The sequence below is a fragment of the Apis laboriosa genome, unplaced genomic scaffold, assembly GCF_014066325.1.
Source record: "Apis laboriosa isolate Shangri-la unplaced genomic scaffold, ASM1406632v1 scaffold68_cov148, whole genome shotgun sequence".
Lineage (NCBI taxonomy): Eukaryota > Metazoa > Arthropoda > Insecta > Hymenoptera > Apidae > Apis > Apis laboriosa.
The window spans coordinates 5,854,574-5,877,852 of NW_025224135.1; the positions used below are offsets into that span (position 1 = coordinate 5,854,574).

A 23,279-nucleotide genomic window follows, 5' to 3' on the forward strand; every position below is an offset into this window, starting at 1 on the left:
CCTCCTCCTCTAGAAAGTTTTACTTGATTATCCCTAGGAACGAAAGTTGGGGAATTATTACGAATCTTAACCTGAATATCGTATATTTTCAATCATACGATACAAGTAAAATCCTTTCTTTTCTAAGGAGAATCGGTATCGAAAGGGTGTGTCGAAGCACAAAGGAAATCAAATTTCAAGAAGGAGAAACACTTGTTCACAGTTCAATTTCCCTCCCCGATATTAACGTAACTCTTCTTGTTTATTCACCAAACTCGACGTCTCTAACGTTTATACATATTCAGACTGGAAATTCAGACTGGCTACTCCCCGGCCGAGGAACGTGACACGTGGGGATCGTAATCTTCTTAACCGATGATCGCCTCTCGTGCAAGGACGAGACGCGTTTCCGTTATCCTTGTTATCGCCATAATCCACCCTGACAATTTATTCGATGCTCCATATTGGATATCTCACTATCCAATTTTCTCGAATTGTCTCGAATTGTCGCGAGTTTTTATTATTTTATCCGACAGTGATGACGTAACAATAATTGCAACTTAATAACTTAGAAACGATTGAGTAACCTCTTAATATTTCTTCCATATAAAATATATATAATTAGAAATTTATTCGATGCTCCATATCTCACTATCCAATTTTTTTTAATTTTTATTATTTTATCCAACAGTGATGACGTAATAATAATTCGAAAATGATATCCATTTGCAACTTAATAACTTAGAAACGATTAAATAACCTCTTAATATTTCTTCCATATAAAATATATATATAATTAGAAATTTATTCGATGCTCCATATCCAATTTTCTCGAATTTTTATTATTTTATTCAGTGATCACGTGACAATAATTCGAAAATGATATCGGACGATATTTCACTTGCAACTTAATAACTTAGAAGCGAGTAATTTTTAATATTTCTTCCATATAAAATATATATAATTGGAAATTTATTCGATGCTCCATATCCAATTTTCTCGAATTTTTATTTTGTCCAACGTGACAATAATTCGAAAATGATATCGGACGATATCCACTCGCAACTTAATAATTTAGACTGAGTAATCTTTTAATATTTCATCCATATAAAATATAATATAATTAGAAATTTATTCGATTATCTCACTATCCAATTTTCTCGAATTTTTATTATTTTATCCAACAGTGATCACGTGACAATAATTCGAAAATGATATCCATTTGCAACTTAATAACTTTTTAATATTTCTTCCATATAAAATATATATATATATAATTAGAATTGAAACAATCATCATTGTACTTCATTTGTTGCAATTAATGGATTTTGGAATTAATGGATTTTCTAAGGCGATGGAATTGCAGGCAGATCCCTCGTTTAACGAGTTTCTAAAATTTCAACCAATACACGTTTCAGAGGAGAGGGATTTAAATTGGAAAAGCGTATATAACGACGAATTCTCTTCGTTATATTTCAAAGGGTAAACAGTAAATAATAAACAGCGGCAGGAGTATGAAGTGCATCTCATGTGGTTGCACGTGTCGTGATGCCACGCTATTTGCGGCCCGGATATTTATAAGCCGTTCTAATTCGGTCGCAGACGTATAAATATCAATTTAGCATGCGGTCGGTGTATGCGATTACGTTACAATTAACCGTTAAAACGCTTTTAACCAAATCGATCGATTTACGTTTAATTTGTTTTCATCGGGAGAACGAGTTCAAAATCGTTCTCTCGTTCGATCATCATTTGCGCTTTGTTGCCAATGCGTCATTGGATAGACTTTCGTGCAAGATGACGATTATTTATCACGGGATACGTTTCACTCGAGAAGGAATTAAAATTATCTTTCTCGTGAAATTTTTCCCTTCTTCCTATATATATATCGTATATATATCGATTATTATATATCTTTTGAATGAATTTTGAACGAAATTTAAATTTTGGAAAATAACCGCGAGAGGAAATTTACATTTTTTGAAAATTTCTAGAAACTTGAAATTAAGATAAATATGTAATAACAGAGTTAATTTTATTTCTTTCAGCATATGTAACAAAAACTCGAATGTTATAAGAAATATTTAGAAATAAATATCTGATCTTTTAAATACAAATTCAAGTATATGTCTTAAATTTTGGAAAATAATTGCGAGAGGAAATTTAGATGTTTTAAAAATTTCTAGAAACTTGAAATTAAGGTAAATATGTAATAACAGAATTAATTTTATAATTTTATTTCTCGTTCAGAACGAAAACTTGAGTGTTATAAGAAATATTTAGAAACAAATATCTGACCCATAAAACGATATAATAAGTGGAATTTTCCCGGAGAAATAACGGTCATCAACAAGATATTCAGTTGGCGGGGCAACGTTTAACAAAATAAATTTCCAATACGTAAGGAAGGGAACAACAAAATTCACGCGTGTATTCGTTATTCACACGGTGTTATTCAAATTCAACATAGCGTTGCATCAACCGTCGATAAACAGTTGTTACAACATTCCAAACGGAACACCATCGTGGATTGAAATAGCGGCAACTACACGAAATAATAAAAATACCCGGACCAACAGAATGTTACAGAATGCGTTTCAATCAATTTTTATCATCTGTGTATCACGGATTTATCGACCATTTTTTTTCTTTTTTTTTTTTTTTTTACACGAATCGTGAAACGACGAGGCGGTGATTTCGATAATTCGATAAAATTTCGATATCGCATCCTCCAAAATAATAAATAATGATTAAAGTAATTCGTGACCCAAACGGTATCGGTTTTCGATCCCACCAGAAAATTATCACAGAATCGTTAACGACGTTCGACGATTTAAGGATCAAACGCAACGAATAATTTCGAAATCGAAAAAAATCACGATTCTCATATGAAACGGGAAACAATTAATAATCTTTCTTTCTCTGGCTGATCAACAAATAATATCATCATTACGAACTCGATCGTATCCCGATCGATCGCCGATTCCACGAAAATTGTCAACGAATCCTAGAAAAGCAAACATCGTCCAATCTCATTACGCTAATAAACGATCGCCGATATTTTTAATCGATAAAACAAATCTTCCTATTCTCAGACCGAGAATACACTTGAGAATATCTCTTGGATCTCTTCCATTCGGATAATTAACCCTTTCGCGATATTCCATCACGTTGCTCCTTCAACCGATCACATTGGACCGATTCCTCGAGCATATTAAAATCTTCTCTCGAATTTTTCCAATTTTTAAAAAAATTTTCCTTTCGAAAAAAATTAAAAAGAAATCACTCCACGAGTTCTACTAACTTTATTATAAGTTATCCACGATTTTTCTCTCGGGGGGAGGGAGAAACAAGAACCGTTGTTGAACAAAGGACGTCGAGAGACGGTTGTTTCGGCGTTGATCCGGCAGGAAGAGGCGAACTAGGTGCATCGACTATCCGTGTAAGTTTATTATCAGTGCCTAGTAATATCGTGTCAAGCCACGAGTGTACGAAGGCGTACTGTAATTGCGGTTAGAAGCGGTGCGGTTAATAGGGTGTGGCAGCCCCTGCTTCCCAACTTATTACGCCCCTATATTATTGATACAACTCCATTACGAAAGTCCTTGGAGAGTTGGCGGATAGGACACGTCGTCGTGTCGGGATCGTTGCGTTTTAGAGACGACTTTTCCACGAGAAACACTTTTTTCGCGTTTGCGAAAATCCATTTTCGACATTCTTTCTTTCAATCTAACGTAGGTTTCGTTTTCTCTAGTTTTTTTAACGATCTTTAGGAAATTCAATTTTCAATATAACTCTCCTATTATCCAAAGATGAATTATCAACATTAATTACGCGCGTAATTTTAAAAGTAAAAATAATTAATAATTCATCGAATAAGATTCCCAAGCAATAAAAAATACGCGTTTACCGATTCGAGAGTCATTTCAACAGTCATCATTTCCTTTTTACGAAATTCCAACGTCCGCCATAAATTCACACTTTCTACTCGAATCGTCTCGAGTCAACGACCTCTTTACCGATGACTTTCAAAAAATCGTGCCTCCCCCCTCCTCTCTGACCAAAATCTGATCAAATCGCTCCAATTTTTCGAATTTTTCCCCAGGCTTCGAAAGAAACCTTCTGGATTCTGGACGGAGCCAATCAACGACCCCAGCCGTCCCGCGAAGGGATGGGAAGAAGGGATGACGATGCCAAGTCTCGTCGAATTGGCAGAAACCGCGTCTTCTTCTTCCTCGCGAAACTGGGCCTCCAACTTTTTGACCCAATTTTTTCCTCCCCTCTCGACGATGCACAAAAACTTTTCTTGAAACGATTGGATCATTCTCGTCGAACGTTTCGATGATGTATCTTGTCTACAACTCTGTTTCTATCCCTTAGAAATAAAGGGCGATCCTTTAACTTTAACTCCTCTCTCATTCGTTTTACCAGGAGATTGAATTAAAATTGAAAATCGATTTTATCGATCGAAAATTCTCGTTACGGGGGATCCACGGAGGCTTCTCCTCGAGATAAGACTGTGAATTCAGATTGCGAGTGGAGGAGATCGAAACAGAGAAACGCAGAAGCGGACAGGCTTCGAAACGTTCGCGTTTTCAACAAAGGCCAACGTACAAGCAAATCCATATTTAGACTGGGATATCGGTCCGGTTACTTTTAGACCGGGTGGATGGTGGTGTTTTGGCGTGGGCGTGCACGGTTACCCATCGAAAATCCCGATTTGTCCGGTAGTGATGCGCTCATTGTGCCAAAGGAAGGGGGAGGGAGGAGGAGGAAAAGGATCGTTTGTTCCTTCGCTCGATTGGTCAATAAAAAGTCGTATCGTTTTCTTGGACGGTCACCAGAATCGGTAAATAAGAAGTGACGGGGGAAACATCGTATCGTCTCGTCTCGTTGGTTTTCTTCTTCTTCTTCTTCTTCTTCTTCTTCTTCTTCTTCTGCCTCGAAATATCGTGCCACAATTTTAGAATTTAATTTGGAAACTTTTGCTTCGCATCAAGTGAAATTCGTACGAGTTAAATATATTCGGAGTGACCAAGGAATTTTTCTTTTTTTATTTTTATTTTTTTTTTTAATAGGAAAGAAAATCGTTCCCTTGGAACTTTTCAAATTTGATGACTCTTGACGAGGAGATTTATAAATTTACGATTCGATATCTAATCACGAATCAAGATTTTCTTATCATTAAAGTACACTTTTTAGATAATCTCGCGAGAGTTAGAGAGACTACTTGAGAGGTTAATCTTTGCACAAACTTCTTCCAATAATATTCTTTCAATAATATTCTTCTCAAATTCTAAATAATACAGAAATAATATTCTCGTCATCTACATTACTACACTTCCCATCTTCCTATATTCCTGTATATACAGATTTCATTGTGAATTCTAAATTCGAAACCTAAAACTTATTTCTTTTGGAGAGGAAAAAAAAAAAAAAATTAAACAAAAGACGAAAAGAAAGAAATTTATAGCGCGATACAATATCAGATTCTTCAAAAACTGGATATATTTCTTATTCATGCGGGATAAGAAACGATTAATTTTCTTTCTCTCTCTCTTTCTCTCTCTTCCCTTTTCCATCGACGCCCAAAGATCGATTTCGTGCAACACCGTTTGATTATATCGCGCGTCAACTATTACGGTGCACGATAGATCCGCGTGTCACGATACAAAGCACAAGCACGGCCATAGACTTTCGTCGCTTGATATGCAGATTCCAGTAATTACAATAACAAATCGCGCGCAGGCAGACATAATGGAATCACGTGATTGTAACGTGCGTAACCGGCACATACGCGATACGCGGACCAACCAGCGTACTGATTCGCCACCTCTCCCTCTCTCCCTATCTCTCCGTCTTCGTCCCTCGTTAGTATATATATATATATATATATATATATATATGTATGCGAACGGTAGAGATCCCCGTAAATTTACGTCACGTGAAAACTCGAACCGGAATTTTCTCCTGTTTCCAAACATTTCTCTTCAATATTTCCAAGGTTAATCAATATTCTTTTAAGAAGAAGAAAAATTAGGTTAGGAAATTTTTACGAGTTTAGTTATTAGCGAAAAACTACTTCGTAACTTTTTTTAAATAGTTGAGAATAAAATATGTATCGTGTATTGGATATATAATGACGATGTCAGGGTCTTTGAATAGTCCTACGATGAAAATAAAATTGTAAAGAACGATTAAAGGTTTTTGAACGGCGAGTAACTCGATCTCATTACTGTCGCAACAAATGGTGTAGCGCGTAGATATATATATATATATATATATATATATATATATATATTAGGATGTTTCACGATTAATGGTTCGCCTGCCGTTAAATTTTCATACGCGTTTTATGGCGTAATTTTTTATCGTCTACATTTTAACGAATATATATTCTCTTTCTCTCTCTCTCTCGAGACTATAAATCGAACATATTGTCTTACAACATATATATACATTTGCGTATTCTTTCCCTTCGAAAGGAATCGATAAATCTTATACTTCGCTATACTGAAATTTACTCCCATAACGAAATCGTAAAACTTATCGCGCTAACACCAAGAGAGAAGAATTAATTCAAAAAATAAATAAATCACACGTCGCGCAATTTTCTGAAGGGATAAAAAAACGAAAAAATAAAAGATCATCCTCGATTAAAAGGAGAAATAAGAAAAATTGGAACAAAGGTTAGAACGGAAACAACCCTTACCCATATTTTCCGCTCTACGTAGGAACAAGTTATCCGAGTAAACATCTTGGAAAAAACGTATGAGATATCACTTTTCTTCCTCTTGGAGAATCGCAAGTCTTGTCTTTCGAAAACAATGGAACGCGGGTAGTGTAAGGTAAGGACTTGACTCGTCGTGCTATCCATCGCGAGAAATTACACGGCCCCCTTTAACCTTTTCCTCATCGTTGATGAACACACGCGTTTCACCTTTGATGGGACAAGAGGGGGAGGGAGGGGTGGTGGTATTCGCACGTGGAAGTAAATGTGAGAGGAGCAGAGAGAGAGAGAGAGAGAAGGCGTTATGCAATCTCATTGCTCACACTTGTGGGCAATTAATTATTTATAACTATACCTGTTATTCTCGCATTTTTTTTTTTCCATTGCCACCAATTCGATGTTCGTCGAAAAAAAGATTCATTCCTCCCCTCTCCTTTCCCTCCAAACGAAAAATTTACGAATTGTAGAAAACAACACAGTAAAAAGGAGAAGAGTATAATAATCGAGTATAAATAAAATATGATCGGGAAAATTTCGATTTCTCGGATGGAAGATCAAAAATTCTTGCCGAAGGGGGGAGGGAAAGCGATCGTCCTCGAAAGAAAAAACGGACGAATCGGGTGTTTATTCAGAGCGCGACGTCAACACTCGATAATACTCGCGCATTAATTTCGCGTCGGCCAATCGCTATCGCTGTACCAGCATCCGGCCGTGTTCACAAACACAAACTGATGTCCCCGTGTAATAATTCACCGTGATGATACCCCGTGAAATTATTCACCATAAGCGTGGGAGATCCCATTTGCTATGGTGCACGCACGCGACGACTCTCGCACAACCCTTTAAACGCGAATACGAGCGATCCGCGAAAAACTTTCCTCCAACTGTACGCGTACAGTTGCGTCCAAAAATAAAATTCGGATATACCCCGCGTGTAAGGAAATTTTAAAGTTTTTAAAATACTTTTATTGTGATATTCTGTGTAAGTTGAGACAGAGTAATGATGTGGAATATGGAATGAAATATTTTTAACGCATTTATTAAACATTAAACATTCATTTGGAAAGATTAATATAAATATAAATATCTATTCCATTTGTTCAAAANAGAGTAATGATGTAATGTAACGAAAAAAAATATTAATATGGAATGAAATATTTTTAACGCATTTATTAAACATTAAACATTCATTTGGAAAGATTAATATAAATATAAATATCTATTCCATTTGTTCAAAAATCCATTTGTCGTAGAAATCGAAATTACACATGTATACACAATATATATATATATATATATACATAGTTTTTGAGAATAACTGTACTCTCTTCTTTCTCTGCCGATATCTGGCCGTTGTTAACCCCACACCAAGCGAAATCAACCGCTTCTCCCTTTTCTTTTCAAACGAGAGACTCGTCGATTATATTCACAAACGTGATTACAACGTTCACTGTATTGTCTAGCTAATTTACCACATCGTTTTCTTATTAACGCGTTGGGGGATCGTTATCGATAAAGTATTTACACGGAAGAAATAACTAAGTGGACAAGGCTAGTGATAAAATTATTCGAAGCAATTGTGATAAAAGTGGTAAAAATTCTTTCGACGAATCTATATAGTATAGTCTTATAGCATATACTATAGATATACTCTATATAGTATAATCAATATTATAATATATATATATATATCTTGTTTACTTTACGTACGAAATCAGTAGATCGTCCAGATCGAAATTATTCTATTCCACGTGACGTACGTTTAATAGTCTTATAGCATATACTATAGATATACTCTATATAGTATAATCTATCGATATTATAATATATATATCTTATTTACTTTACGTACGAAATCAGTAGATCGTCCAGATCGAAATTATTCTATCCACGTGACGTACGTTTAAATAACTCTCGCACTCGTGTTTTGCCAACACGTTTATTGGGTCTGTGGCAATGGAGTATTTATCGCCTAGTTGCCTTGACCTCGAACCGCTCGCTGAACGAGAAAGAAAAACGGGGAAAGAGGAAAATAAAAAGGGTCGCGCGCAATACCTACACACAGGCCGACTCATATTGTTGCTCGCGTGGGCAACCGAAAGTCGAAGAGCGACGACTCACTTCGGAAATCAACTTCGCGGTTGAAGGCTTCTTCCTGGGACGGGCAGAATGGACAAGTTTACGCGAAGTTTATCTAATCAATTAAGTTGGAATCCATCTAACGAACTATGAAGATTAACTCGCTCGCCCGAATTAATCTGCAGTTTTGGTTTTCTATATAAATACGACTGAATATACTCGACAGTGTTGCTTATTTGTAGTAATTATCTTAATCTTTTTTACATAAAACTACAACATTTTTTTGTGTTTTTTTTTTCATTTGTTAATGTTCTTAAGTATTTTAAAATAAAATAGAGAATAAAAAAATTGATGGACTACTTTTGAATTTTTAAAATGGTGGATTAAAGATGTTCAATAAAATAAGTATAAAAAAAAATAATATAATAATAAAATAAATATAAATAAAATAAGTATAAAAAAAAATAATATAAAAATAATATAATAGTATAAATAAGTATAAATTTTTCGATTATTTTATTTATGAATAGTCATAAATCAATAAAATTTCAGGATTGATTATTAACTATTCAGAGTTGAATACCGCTTTGACAAAAGTGCAATAGAAAATACCACGAGAAAATCAATTTATCTTAACAATCTTAAATTCGAAAAATATTATGATTCCACGAAATTCCTCGATCCTTCAACTACCCTGATCCACGCGCGAACCTCGCACAATCCTAAGAGTCCAAGTTTATTATAAGAAACTATACACCACGAGCGGACAATCAGATCGATGTGCCACCGGCCTAAATCGAAATCACTCTCACTTCCACCTGGCGGAAAAAAATTCTACCCCTATCCCTTGCTAGCCGTGACAATTTTTCACCCATAACCAGGGAGAACCACGTCGAGGAGGCAGGTTGGAGAAAGCTTGCGGATCGATCGGTCCGGAGCTGCTCGAGCTGCGCCGCTTCTCGCCGATAAATTTCTGGCGGGAGTGTACTGGCTCGCGAAACCTCTCTCTCTCTCTTCCTCTCCCTCTCCCTCTCCCTTTCTCTCTTTGGAAGGAGAGAAGGCCGGCGCGCATCGCGGTGGCTTTTTCCTCTGAAAAATATTTCACCGCCTTGCCACCACTCCCATCGGGGCGTCGAATTGATTATTGAACAAACAGCGTGATACCTGACTTACGTCCACCGACTGTTTCCTAGCGGAGAGAGGATCGGGCCGCGCCTAGGCCACCCCGCCGTTTCGCGCGTGAGAAGAGGGAGCGTAGAGGTGGTGGAAGTGAACGCGTCCACCAGCAGGAAATTTATAACTCCATCCTCTCGAGCCTTCTTACGGGATAACGCTTACAATTTACAGCGGGTAAAGTGGGTAAGGAGGAGGGGTAGATATCGAGATCTTTCGGTTTGGATGAAGATGGAATAACGAGCAGGATTTCGAGAGCAGTGATTTCGAGAAAAAAGGGAGGGATAGATTTGATGATCGAATCCAAGTCAGTTAGGTAATTATCCAATTTGGAATTTTTTTTTTCCTACGATCTTTCTTAAATTATTCTCACGTGTGATTTACCAATGATTTCAGATAATTTGAATTCTCGAAATCTTCGAATCGAATTCAATGAGATTACTTTTTTTAACAAATGCAAAAATTTTCTGTCTCTGATCATTTTATTATCGTATGAAGAATTTCACTTCGAGGATTTATTTAATTAAACGAGTGGTTTCTTATCGATGAGAACTGTTTTTTTTTTTTTTTTTTTTTTATTCAATAACGAAAGATCCTCGAGGAGTAATTGAGGATATCAGCTCCACGTATATATACGTGCATGATATGTCCTTAATATTCCGCCATATCTGAAGCGATGAAATAATATTATGGGAGGGAAAAACAAGTTTCGGAGGAAGTTCGTCGAGACGGAATTTCCCGAGGTTGGACTGAATCTCGAAGGTAAAATGTCAACGCGGCTTCGAAAGAAAATTTATGCACCTGTATCTCGGAAATGCGACTCGCGTTTCGAAGACAAATTCCGCTTATTTCGAGCGACGAAACTTCCTGATCAAGGTAATATTCGTTATTGTTTTTGCAAATCAAAATTCGATAGATTTTTCGAAAATTCATAGAATTCATGGTAAATTTAAAAAAAAAAAAATTAATCTAAAATTAAATCCCAATACAAATCTCTATTAAATCTTAACTCGATCTTAACTCGATGATAACCCTCGACTCAAATATCCTCGAAAGAATCGAAAACAATCGAGGGTATCCAGCGCCTCGACAACCAAGAGTATTAAACGATTTCAACCGATTTTCGCTAAATATCGATTTCAACCTCAACCTCTCATCTGGTCCCGCGTTCCTAGGCTAAAGATTTGCGTGAGAATTACCTAGCCGAGAAGAAGAAAATCGAATCCGAAGAGGAAACGCGTTGAAGAAAAATCGAATGATAAATAGAGACGCGTGCCTTTTTCTGCTTTCGTTCCCTCCCCCGCGTGTATTTATATTTTCGTGTATTTTCCGCGCGAAATATCGGAAACAGAAGTGGAAGAAAAGGGAAAAGTAGCGAGGGAAGAAGATGGAAGCGGTCTCGTGAAGAAGAAGTCGACTTCCGGGCGGCGATTGCCCTTCGAGTCGTCGCCTCGAGAAAAGTGGAGGGCCGATATTTTTATCTATTTTTATCATTACCCCGTTCGCCTATTTAACAAAATGGATCAGAATTTAAATTCAACATAGCGCCGTGTGTGTTATTGTATAGGGTGACTGTCCGTTCATTATCGCGATTTTCATTATCCCTGAAATTGATTTACAATAATATGAGGTTATATACGCTTTGCCGACCGGAAGCCTATTAATCGGCTATTTTCCCGTTAACTTTAGCATCCACTCGATACTATATGTGTGTGTGTGTGTGTGGGTGTCAGTGCTTAAATGAACCGGTAAATAGTGTGTCAAAGGGTTTACCTTGGTGCAATAAGAATGCGATAAGCAAAATACATTCGTTGTGAAAATTTTAAAATGTTGATTTCTTTAATTCTTCTTTTTCTTTCTTTTTCTTAATGAAAAAATTTTGAATTCTCAAAATTTCACGATTTTTTAAATTCGATATACTAATATGTACGGTACGAAAAAAGTAAGGAAAAAATTATAACAATAGATAATTTTTAATTTTCATTATTCTTTCCTTCAAATTTAATAAAAAAAACAATCATTATCGTTGGACAGTGACAATGCGAGCGCATTTTGTGTCAACACCTTGATCTTCGAAGAATGAATTTTTCGCGAGGAATATATTGAAATATATGCTAAATATATGCTATCGGGTGTTATCGAATTTCTATGTATTTGTATCGAGATAATACAAACTTGTCTATTAAAATATATCGCGAACGTAAGAGTGTATGTGCATGCATCGGTAAAGTGATTCTCGTGTGCGTAATCGGCTAGGTATATATTCAATGAAAAGCGAGCGTCCTTTATTCCGTCCAGTGGAGCTTCAAATTACTTTGAACTTTTCAAACGAACTGAACAGGAAATTGCTATATTGTAGCATACATGAATGCACAATTAACGAGCAATTATAATTTAATTCTCTTACGTCTAATTGTTTGCAAATATTCTCAATAACCAGTTTAATCCATTCTTCTTTCGAAAAAAAAAAAATAAACAGTTCTATTTAAAAAGTAGAAGAAAAATTAAGATCGGTTGAAATCGTCAAAATTTTTCGTACAAAAAAAAAAAAAAAAAATTTGCTAAAAAACTAAAATAAAACTTCGTAATTCGAAAAGAAGGAAAATGTAATAAGAAAAATTTCAATCGTCGAGCGATTGCAATATCGATCGTTAACGCGTGTGTAATCCCCGACGCTCATCCTCTCGAATTTCTTAACTGTCAGAAGGGGGTTACACGAGCGATGAAAGCACGGGCCCCACTCGCACGAGCTTTATTAACCGTTTTGTGATTTACAGCGACCCTCGCGGCTGATATGTTTCCCTTCAAAATGAGCTCGCGAGCGGCCGCGCGATTTAATTGCAAAAGAGTACAGCCGGATGATTTACGGCTGTTCCGTTATGGCGTCGTTCCCGATACGGCTCGTTACAAATCCTCCGTTACCGTTCCCAATGTAACGCGAAACGTAACGTTCGATCGAAAAAGCGAGAATATATCGGCAGGGTTCTTCCGCATTTCCGCTACACGCTCAAGATTCCACTTTTTCGTATTCTCTATCTTTCCTTTTCCCCCTATATTTATTTTCATATTCGCGTTATAAATGCCAAAGTGCAATAATTTTTTTTCTTTTTTAATCGGTAGAAAACGTGTTTATAATAGGAATGATTTATAACGAATGATAAGTGAAAAAAATCGATCTTTGCTCGAGTAATAGGAATTTAATAAAGAGATTCTGATTTTTTATTATTCGTAAAATTAAAATTATTTATTTATAAAGTTTTATAGAAAAATCTTGAATTTTCCCTCCGTGGAAAAGGAAGGAGAAAAAGAAGTTAAGAACATTCTTGGAACGAAGCAATAAAAGGCTGAGTAAATAATTCAGGAGAAGGGGGGCTAGGAGCAAAAAGATCGATGCTATACGAGCTTACAACAGTACGGCGCTAATTAATGCGATCCACGGTTAATCGTTGATTGTAATCTCGCAAGCCGTGGGTTCCTAAGAGCACGTCGCGAGCCGATTTACGATTGGCGCGGGTTTATTGATTTCAAGTCCGGTAAATTTTTTAAAGAACGGAAAGTTTCACGAGGTCAGCTCAATTTTTTTTTTTCTTTTTACGAATTTGTAGTGATTTTTAAGAATTAAAGTAAGTTTCGTAATATAAATTAAAATTATCGTAATTAAGTTATTCTTATAACTTATTTCTTGCATATATTGATAAATTGGATAAACAATTTATTAATGAACAATAAAAAATTTTCTTTAAATTCGATCACTAATATTTCTTTAATTTCGCTTATTAATTATATTTAAACGTATTTTTAATTTTAATTAGTTAAGTAAAATACAAACTCATTTCCTATTTCATTACTTCGAATCAATGATCAGTAATGATTTCTGTGTTAGTAATTATTTAATTCGTTGGTTAAAAATCTATAATTAGCGATAAATTAAATCTAATTTTATTTATAACATATTTGTAGATATAATCAGTTTAGTTGCGTTTCGCGTACGACTTGTATACGTACAGCGTTGTATACATATCAGTTCGAGCTGAATACGCGCGATTGCTTCCGGAGAACGGTGGCGGACTTGGCTGTTTCACGGTCGTTACACGTCGTCTATGTTCGACATCTCTCGGCTTGGTCGCGATTTCGTTCTGCATCTGCGTCGCTCGCATTATATTCGTTTTTGTTCGGTCACAATCGGGATACTTCGTTTACGCGGTGAAACAACTTGCCGAGCGTTCCTTATTCGAAGAAGCACTTTTACTTTCGACACTTGCAAAGTTTTGAATCTCGTTACTTGTTAAACTTTTATACAATTGTTTCGTACAATTTTGCAATCTATAATTTAAAGTCATCTCAACGAAAGTAAGGAAAGTAATTTCTCATCGTAAAATTTTTTAAAAGATTAGAAAACGATTACGTGCAAAATGCACTGTTTCGATTGTTTAAATAATTTGTAAAACGAATCAAAAAAAAATCTTCGTTTTACCGAAACAAAATATTTACTAAAATAAAGTGCAAACAAAGTATAACTATATGCATATACTTGCGAAGAACCGCTAAAACTTTCCAATCGGCCGACATGTTAATCAAGAACGTGTCCGAATAAAAAAAAAAAACATGAAAAGACGAAATCGTAAAAGTCGATACAGAATATCGTAATTACATTTGTTTTACCATTTTATTTCTATAGCCCTTCATAAATATACATTTACTGTCATATTTATCTCTTCATCAATATATTACTATCCCTTCACGCTTTCTGTACCTACACATGCATAAACACGAATATAGATACAAGATATATTTTGATTTAAAGTTCGTACGATATACAATCTAATACATATTTTGTCGGTCGCTCGACGTCGCTAATTAAAGATACTTGTCGCGATATATCCGACAGGTCATGTTCTATGCACGTATACGGCTTCCGTAATACTTGATCGATAACGCCGCATTTGTAACGAAGAGAGAGACCGCTTTATGCCACGTGCTCTGCGATTCTTCGCGAATTTTTTTTCGAAATTCTGCCCGATAAATTCTCTCCATCGAAACGAAATTTTTGAACGAAGAAGATCATTTTTCGAAAAACCTATATCCAATCTAACAACGAATAGAAATTTGTGTCGCGCATCTTTACGAAACAATTTCGAATTAAATTTCACACCTTCGATATTTATATATTTCTATTATCAAATTATATCATTGATTCTCTTTGATATTTTATCAACAATCTATTAAAATTTTTTTCCACTTTTGCACCAACGTACGTACGATTCCTTCGCTCAAACAATAATGCTCGCTTAAAAAATCGACGAGATTACTATCGGAAATATCGTCATTGTCGCGTTTTCCACGGTTCGCATTCTGCGCGAATATAAATTAGCCACGGTCGAACTCTAGCTAACGAATCGCGCGAGCGAATTCCGATTTAAAAATACACGGTGAGCGTCGCCACGAGGAGATAGATAAACGCGCGCCGATTATTTCGTCGGCAATGAAAACATTAGAGATATACCCTCCCCGATGCTAAGAGAGCCTCTCGTTCTCCCGGCCGATGTTAAGCGCCAGAATTCCCACAACACGTTTTGTCACCGATAAACCGCTTGACTCCTCGTCACCCCTGTCCATATCCGAGATAATGTCATTTCAATAAAATCACTTTAACCGCGGAACAGATAACGCTACCTAAATAAAAAAAAAATCAGCTGCGAATCACCTTCTTTTTTTTTTTTTTTTATTCCTTCTTTTTCCAAAAATTCGCATTTTTTTTTTGCAAACGGTTAATAAAAAAGATGTTAATTAAAGTCTTTACTTATTCCTATTTATACATCGAGATATATCTCCGCTTTTCATCGCATATCATGACGTACGTGAAGCGTAATCGATCTCGAAAGTCAGCAACGTTTCTTAATTACAAGGAAAAATTCTAACTGCATCTCAACCGATCGTGGAATGGAAAGTCGAGTGATCACGCGAGATATAGCTCGATTTTCCAAATCATCTCTCTCTCGGCCGATTCCTCGAGCGGTGCGCGCGACACGAGCACAGCAAAGGTTGGCTACGTAATCGCGAGTTCGGGCCAAAGTCTAACAGACACGACACTCCTCCGACCTTCCCTATCGATCTGCGGCCGGAGGTTTTACCACCCTCCTCGTCGACCCTTTCCCTCCCTCCCTCTCTCTCTCTCTCTCTCTCTCTGTCTCTTCACCATCCTGCTCTCTCGAGTCCTCGCGAGAAGGAAAATCAAGCTTTCGTGCGAACGTTTCTCGGCCACCTCTCTACCACCAGCTCCCTATTCACCCTTCGTTCGTTGTCCCTGTCGCTCTATCGGTAACCGCCCGTGCTCCGTTTACCCCTTCGAGGGAAAACGGAGGAGCCAATGAAGCGTCCTCCACGAGCGTGAGACACCTACGCGAGACGATGATGTGATCGAAAAGCGCGCACGTTTCTCCTCGTGAAAGTGATATTAGTGTTTGATTTCGATGGATAGGTATTTATGTTGGGTGTGGAGTGACGTCTATAGGGTGAAAGTTTTTTTCGAGAAATGATTCTGTTGAGGTGAAATTCGAGGTTTGCTCGATGATCGAATATTTTGGTTAAAGATAGTTCTAAAGTCTATTATTTGTCCGATATAAATATAGATTGTTAGAAATCTATGCCATTCTCGAAGGATTAAGATCGTACGTTATGTTATGTTGCAACATTCATCGCCGATTAAAATATCATTTACGTAGATATATCATATTGATAAATAGAATATTCGTATGATATATGATTCTGTATCGTGAAATATAAATTTTATGTTTTCAAAATAGGAGAAAAATAAGAAAGATTGAAATGTATCCGTCATCGATAATCGACATCGTCGTAAAATTTTCGTTAACAAAAGAAAATTTCGAGTTACTGCGGCTGTAAAGTTTTTAAGATCGAAGTACGATTGTTACAAGGGAGAGGTTAGGATTCTAAGAAAATGTAGTTACTCCACAAAAATTGAGTCACTATTGGGAACGTGTGTAAGAATTTTTAAGGGTAAATTGTATATGACTGAATAAAATGTTAAAACTCGTATTCCCGAAACTCGAAAAGCCACTTTTTACGAATGAACAAAATTTTTATACTTGTTATATACTACGTATTTCAATACACGCGAACATTTTTTAATGATTTCAACTAACCAAAATAAAGTCAATAAAGAAATAATAAAGTCAAAATAAAGATCGATAAATTTACGAATGATATTGTAATCCTATAATTTAATTCCAAATTTTATTCTTTTATGAGAAAATTTATTCTCATTTTCAAGAAAAATTTTATGAAAAAAAATAAAAAAGAAAAATTAATAAGATACTTTTATAGCTTCATTTTTATTCGAGTATACAAATCTAAATAAAAAAGCATTCCTACTACTTCACAAGTATAATATTTATTATTAAAGACGTTCATTGTATACTAGTCGGAGTTATAACAACGAAGATCTTACAACTGCTAAAAATCTCCCTTTAAGCCTCAGTCATTAACTTACGCAACATTATATTCTTTATCTTTACTTCTTCGTTTCATATCTCTTTGAATCTATCCATAATAAAAAGCTATTAATGTAAAAAATCATAAAAATCACTATATACTTTCAGCATCTAAATTTAAAAAAAAAAAGAAAAAAAAAGACAAAATAAAACGAATAAAATAAATATATAATTTCATTTCCATTTCTTTCCAAAAATATAACTAATTCATTATTCTAATGTAATTCTAATATGATCTTTAAAGATCTCTAAAGATACAATTAATTCACAATTCTCCGTGATTCATAATATTTTTCAAATATTTTCGCGAAGATATTGGGGGAACTGACAGACAAAGAAAGTGCTGGAATTTTAGCGATATTTCTGTACGAGTCGGAGGAGGTTCATTGCCGGAACGACTTTTCGTCACAGTGGAAATTAGCTGAGAAACATGCTGGTTTATCGCGTCGTAAAGTGCGCGGCCGCGTCCCAAAGAACAGCGCGCGCAGTTCATCGGATGGTAACACGACGAAATCGGAGAGGGGATGGGAGAGACCGAGTGACCAGGAAAGACCATTCTAAATGACGCGAATTACGGGCCGCGGTTCAGACGCGTGCATCGCGAATAATATGAATATTTACGAATGAAACGATACGAGCCAAAACAATAACAAGTTAAAATTACTTCTAATAGCCATGTTTGAAAGATATGAATCTATTTGAGAATAAAATCCTAGAGAGTCGCTCTCGAGAGTTATTTTTCATTAGTTTTCACAGCGTTAAAAATAATTGTCTGATAGTAACTTTCACTGGAGAATGCGCTAACCTTCTCGCTGTAATAAATTCCCTCGAGAGATTACAGAAATTGAGAAATATTTGATTATAAGTTCTGGACATCAAAATAAGGAAAAGTTTATATAGACATGAATCATTTCCATTGATGACTCACCAAGCGTTTCCTAATTTTAAAGATTAGCTATATAGTAATAGTAAATATAGCTAAAATATCACTTAATTTTATTGAGGTGAAATTTTTTATGTGAACTAATATATTGTGACAATTACGGTCTTTTTTTAGAACAAAGATTATGTTTCTGGATAAATGATAAAAAAAAAAATAATATTATTTTTTAATTGTAAACTAAAAAAAAAAAATGATCCAAATCATTTTTGACAATGTTACTGGATAATTTTCAAAATGAATTAAACAAACTTTTTTTATCAAATACAATAACAAAAAAAAACTTTATTATAATCTTGTCATCAAATTATTCTGAAACATTTTAGATAAAAACCTCAATGCGATTATAATAAATTAAAATATAATAAATTATAATAAATTATAATTATAGAAAGAAAGAATGTATAATCATATGAATGTATATATCAGTTTGAAAAATTCCATATACCTTTGATGAGAGTGATGAAGTTATAAAAATATACTGCGAAATGTCAATAATTCATAAATACAAGAATCGTCTTTATGACGTTGAAAGAAACCAGAAAAAATAAAAAAATTATTTCAAAGATAAAAAAAAAACCGATTTTAACATTGCCTATCCTGTTCATCTATCACCTTTTGAGTCTGATTCGTCTTTCTACATCGTCGATCTGCGATACCCTGTTACAAAGCTAAATATATCGCTACAGACACGGGAGCTATCGACAGAACAGCAAGACGCTGAAATCTCGTTTAAAGCGTAGCCTAATAACGCGGCAAGGTCGACGAGGCGTATTTCGGTGCTTCGAATCGAGAATTACAGGGACTCCGCACGTACCAACGGAATTAATAGTCTTCGAATCTCTACCGATCTCATTCCGACATATTTGAAAATATATTTAAGAAATATCCAAAAAAGTATTAAATATTTTTAAACGAAAAATCAAATGTATAAACTGACAGTAATTTTTATTATTATTGTATGAATTAGGATAATTTTAGTTCTTAAAATTAGATCAAGAAACTATATTGAAACTATATCATACGAATTATATTACACGAGTCTATACTAGTAATACTCTTACATTACTAGACCTTTATTAAATAATTTTTACTATATAGATGGATAACAACATTATTTGACACATTATTAACGCAAAACAAGCGTGAAGAAAGAGAAACGTACGAGTTGGCATAGATTATCATTTTTCTATATTCAACTATTCTAATATAATTTCTCGATCTAGTTCCAAGGTCCCACACAGAAACCTTGATCTTCGCATAGTACAAAAATTGTTACTTACAGAAATATATTCAATTTTTCTAAATTCATTCTTTTGTCGATGAAGAGGATTAAATCGTAAAATATCTTCTTTATCTTCCTATAACTTTCGATTGTGCCACCATTGATGACCACAAATAGTAAATGTCACGAGAAACAAGTCGAGAATAAATTCAAGAAAAAAATATATATACCAAACATGAGGAAATTATCAAGGATTTCGGCGTTGTTATCAATTTCTTCTCAATTTAACGAAACAAATTCGTTTCCTCTCAATGACTATCCACATGTTTCTAAAATAAATTATACCACACCGGCAAACAAATTTATTACTGGTCGCGAACTGGAACATTCGAGACGAAAACTCTCACGTGTTCATAAATATTAAAATGTCCTTAAAGCTTTATTTAGGCGATACTGTTTCCTCGTGAGGGCGCGCATGTTTTACTTTCGCGAATCAACGCAACGAACGATGTCGTTCGTAAACTGTGACAGCCAATCAAATTCGTGTACATGAAAAGAGCCATCTTACGTCACGTTTTTCAATTAAGATGTATACTATTCTTAGGACCATTTGAAAGTTCTTTTTAAAATAAGTATACATAACACCAGATATGGAAATTCAATCTCAGTCAACTGTTAGGTATGTTTGGATCATAACTTGAGTAGTTAGTCATTTGTTGTATTCTCTATTATTATAAGCAATAATGATTATTATAGTCTTTACAAATGAAATATAATTTATGGATTATATATTCTAACCTAAACTATTGTGAATACCTATGATCCAACTAGTAAGAGCGTACATGTATTGTATTATGTATAGAAATAGCTGATTTGTTGATATGAAGATAAGAGAATATAACGTATGAAATAATTAGTAAGCTTTCATAAGTTCGGTTCGATATAGTTATCTCTTGTCATGAATCATATGTTATATATTATATATAATTTGAATAGTTTGTCGAGTTATAATTAAAATACGAAATTTGAAATTTATTTTAAATATTTTTTAATAAAAATAAAAAAATATTTGAAATTGTTCATTATTAAAATATATGTATTTTTTTTCTATTAGTCTGAATCTTTGATGTTTTTCCCAAATACAAATTAAACTTTGTACATTACTTTTATATAATCTAATTAAAATAATATAAATTTTTTATCTTTTTTAATTTATTCTTTAATAAAAGTTGCTTGAACATCACAGTGATAAAAGCTTACAGACTTTCATATATATATATATATATATATAACGATCACGAAACGAGAAAATCTAACTTGAAAAAAGACAACCTCATTTCCTTCGTCCCTTATTTCTTTCATTCCCGATGTATACCTCGTTCTCGTTATCGTCCGCTCGATATCGCGAAGGAGGGCAAAGTATGCCGGATTCCTCGCATCGATGCTCGATAGAGCGATGCGTGCGCGATTGTACAGCAAGCGTGGCTCGCACGGAGCCGAGGAACAAGCTTTCGGCCATTTCCGCCGTGAGCTCGGTTCGGTTCGGCGCAACGCGTGTAATCAAGTGGTATAAATAATTCCGTGGCGCAGCCATGAGCTGGCCACCCGAGCGAAGAGCTTATTCCCCTGTTATGACACGCCGGAATCGGGACGCCTAGCCGCGCGCGCGACTACGGCCCATCGTGCAACCCCTTCGCTAGAGAAAACACGCGACTATAGCTCTTACGGATTGGCTAATCGCCATTTGTTTCGAAACGGGTATGAAAATTATTTTCCTTTCGAATGTCTTACATTTTAGAAGAAATGAGATAATAAAATTTAAGATTATTATAAATAGATTGTTGATATTTTTTTGCATTTAAAATTTTTAGCGTAAGAAAATTGAATTTATACGTTGTTGTCAAAGTTTGATTTCATATATTATTATATGCCACTTATATGATTATATGAATATTACGTTTTAAAGATTCTAATTTTAATTATGTATATTCTGGCACTTCGTTTATTATATGAATATACATTATAAAATAAAAACTATGGATAAAATATGGACTACTGGAATGTAGCTATATAAATAGATTGGAACGATTAATTCATATATTATTCATATATTACTCATTAAATAATTTCACTCTTATTTTCTATAATTTGATTTAATTATCCATTGTATATAACAAAAACTTTCTCAATAAAATAAGAAATGATTACTCTCGATATATATTCGACAATCTTTATGCTCGAATTAAATAATTTGCATTCTAAATTTAAATCATACAACTCCAATATATATATATATATATTTTTTTTATTTACTTTCGTCAAAAATAACCACAAATTAATAATGAATTAATAATTAAAAATAATAAAAAATGAATTTTCAATAAAAAAAATATTTAAAAGGATAAAATATATGAAAATCGGGCCAGGTTTAAAATGCTTTAAAGAATCGAGAAATCGGGTTGTCTACAATGGGCCGATTCTCGACTAACGCCCCGGATCGCGAAGCGGTCATTAGTGCAACGGAACCGGTGCGCCTGGGACAGGGAAACGCGGAATGTCCGCGAGCCACAGAGCGCTCGCGCTGGATGCCCCTATTATCGGTCGTCCGACCGCTAGAATGCCGTTAGACGATAGTCAATCTATTGTTCTACGTGCGTGTATGCGATCTTGACGCTCCTCAGCCGGAGAGCAAAGCCAATGGCCTAACTGTGAGTGAATCAATAACGACAGCACTGCTCTCCGGATTTTTCTTTGATTTTTTTTACCGCGCGTTCTATTTTGTAAATTTCTCGACTCAATGTGAGTTTTGATATGGAATTTAAAATTGAAAGATTCCAGTCGAAGAAAAATAACTATAACGTGAAAATCGAAATTGATATAGATGTGACATGTGCCCGTTATTAGACCCAATTATTTTTCATAATAGGAAATTTAATGAAAAATAATTTCTAAAGTATACTAAAATAAAAAAAGAACGAATAAAATGAAATTTTAAAAATATCGAAACTCGAAAAATAAAAATCCATAAATTTTTTTTTGGATAAATCTTTGTACATCATTTTCATTCCATCGTCGACAAGTATCGTGTCACGGTATAATAAATAGGCTTGTGTTGTGCTCCAAAAGACACGCACCGCAATTTCAATACAAACAACCGGTGTACGTGGTGCAATACAGTTACGACGGTCAGACGTTTCCGGTTTCTTTGAATTTTCCAGTGCAACCAACGCATAGGTAAGACGTGTAATAGATTCAAGTTAGATGTCGTTTGAAAAGGAAGAGAAGCGAATGTATAGATTGTAGAAATATGAACGTCGTTTCGATCAAATAAACGCGACTTTTCGTCCATTTTTCGAAGCTGAATCATTTTTATCGTCCCGGAACTTCCGTTATCTGGTGACATTTCGTGCGCGCTCCAAGTTACCGCGGGCAGGGAAAAAGATAAACAAAAAAATTCACGAATCGATATCTTTTATCTACGTTGCCGTTGGAAGCCACAAAAATCTCTTATAAGTTGCCATTTTTTAGAACTTCGTATCTTTTGATACCAACCATTTATTGTAAATTGTATTTTAAACTATAACATTTTTTAATTCATATCGATGATTATAATTATAATTTTGAGAAAAAAAATAATTGTAA

The 23,279-nt window shown here is 34.8% G+C and overlaps 1 protein-coding gene across 7 annotated transcripts in view; it reads right to left on the minus strand.

The window, feature by feature from the left end:
- Positions 1-23,279, minus strand: part of LOC122718958 (neurogenic protein mastermind) — a 221,154-nt gene that overhangs the window by 85,338 nt on the left and 112,537 nt on the right. The window contains exon 1 of one of the 7 annotated variants that reach the window (XM_043944407.1): positions 6,692-6,762. The exons of the other annotated variants lie outside the window; for them this stretch is intronic. Coding sequence (XP_043800342.1) covers positions 6,692-6,736 — 45 coding nt within the window. The 5' untranslated portion in view covers positions 6,737-6,762. Of the gene's footprint in view, positions 1-6,691; positions 6,763-23,279 lie in introns of those variants that run through there. 7 annotated transcript variants of the gene reach the window in all.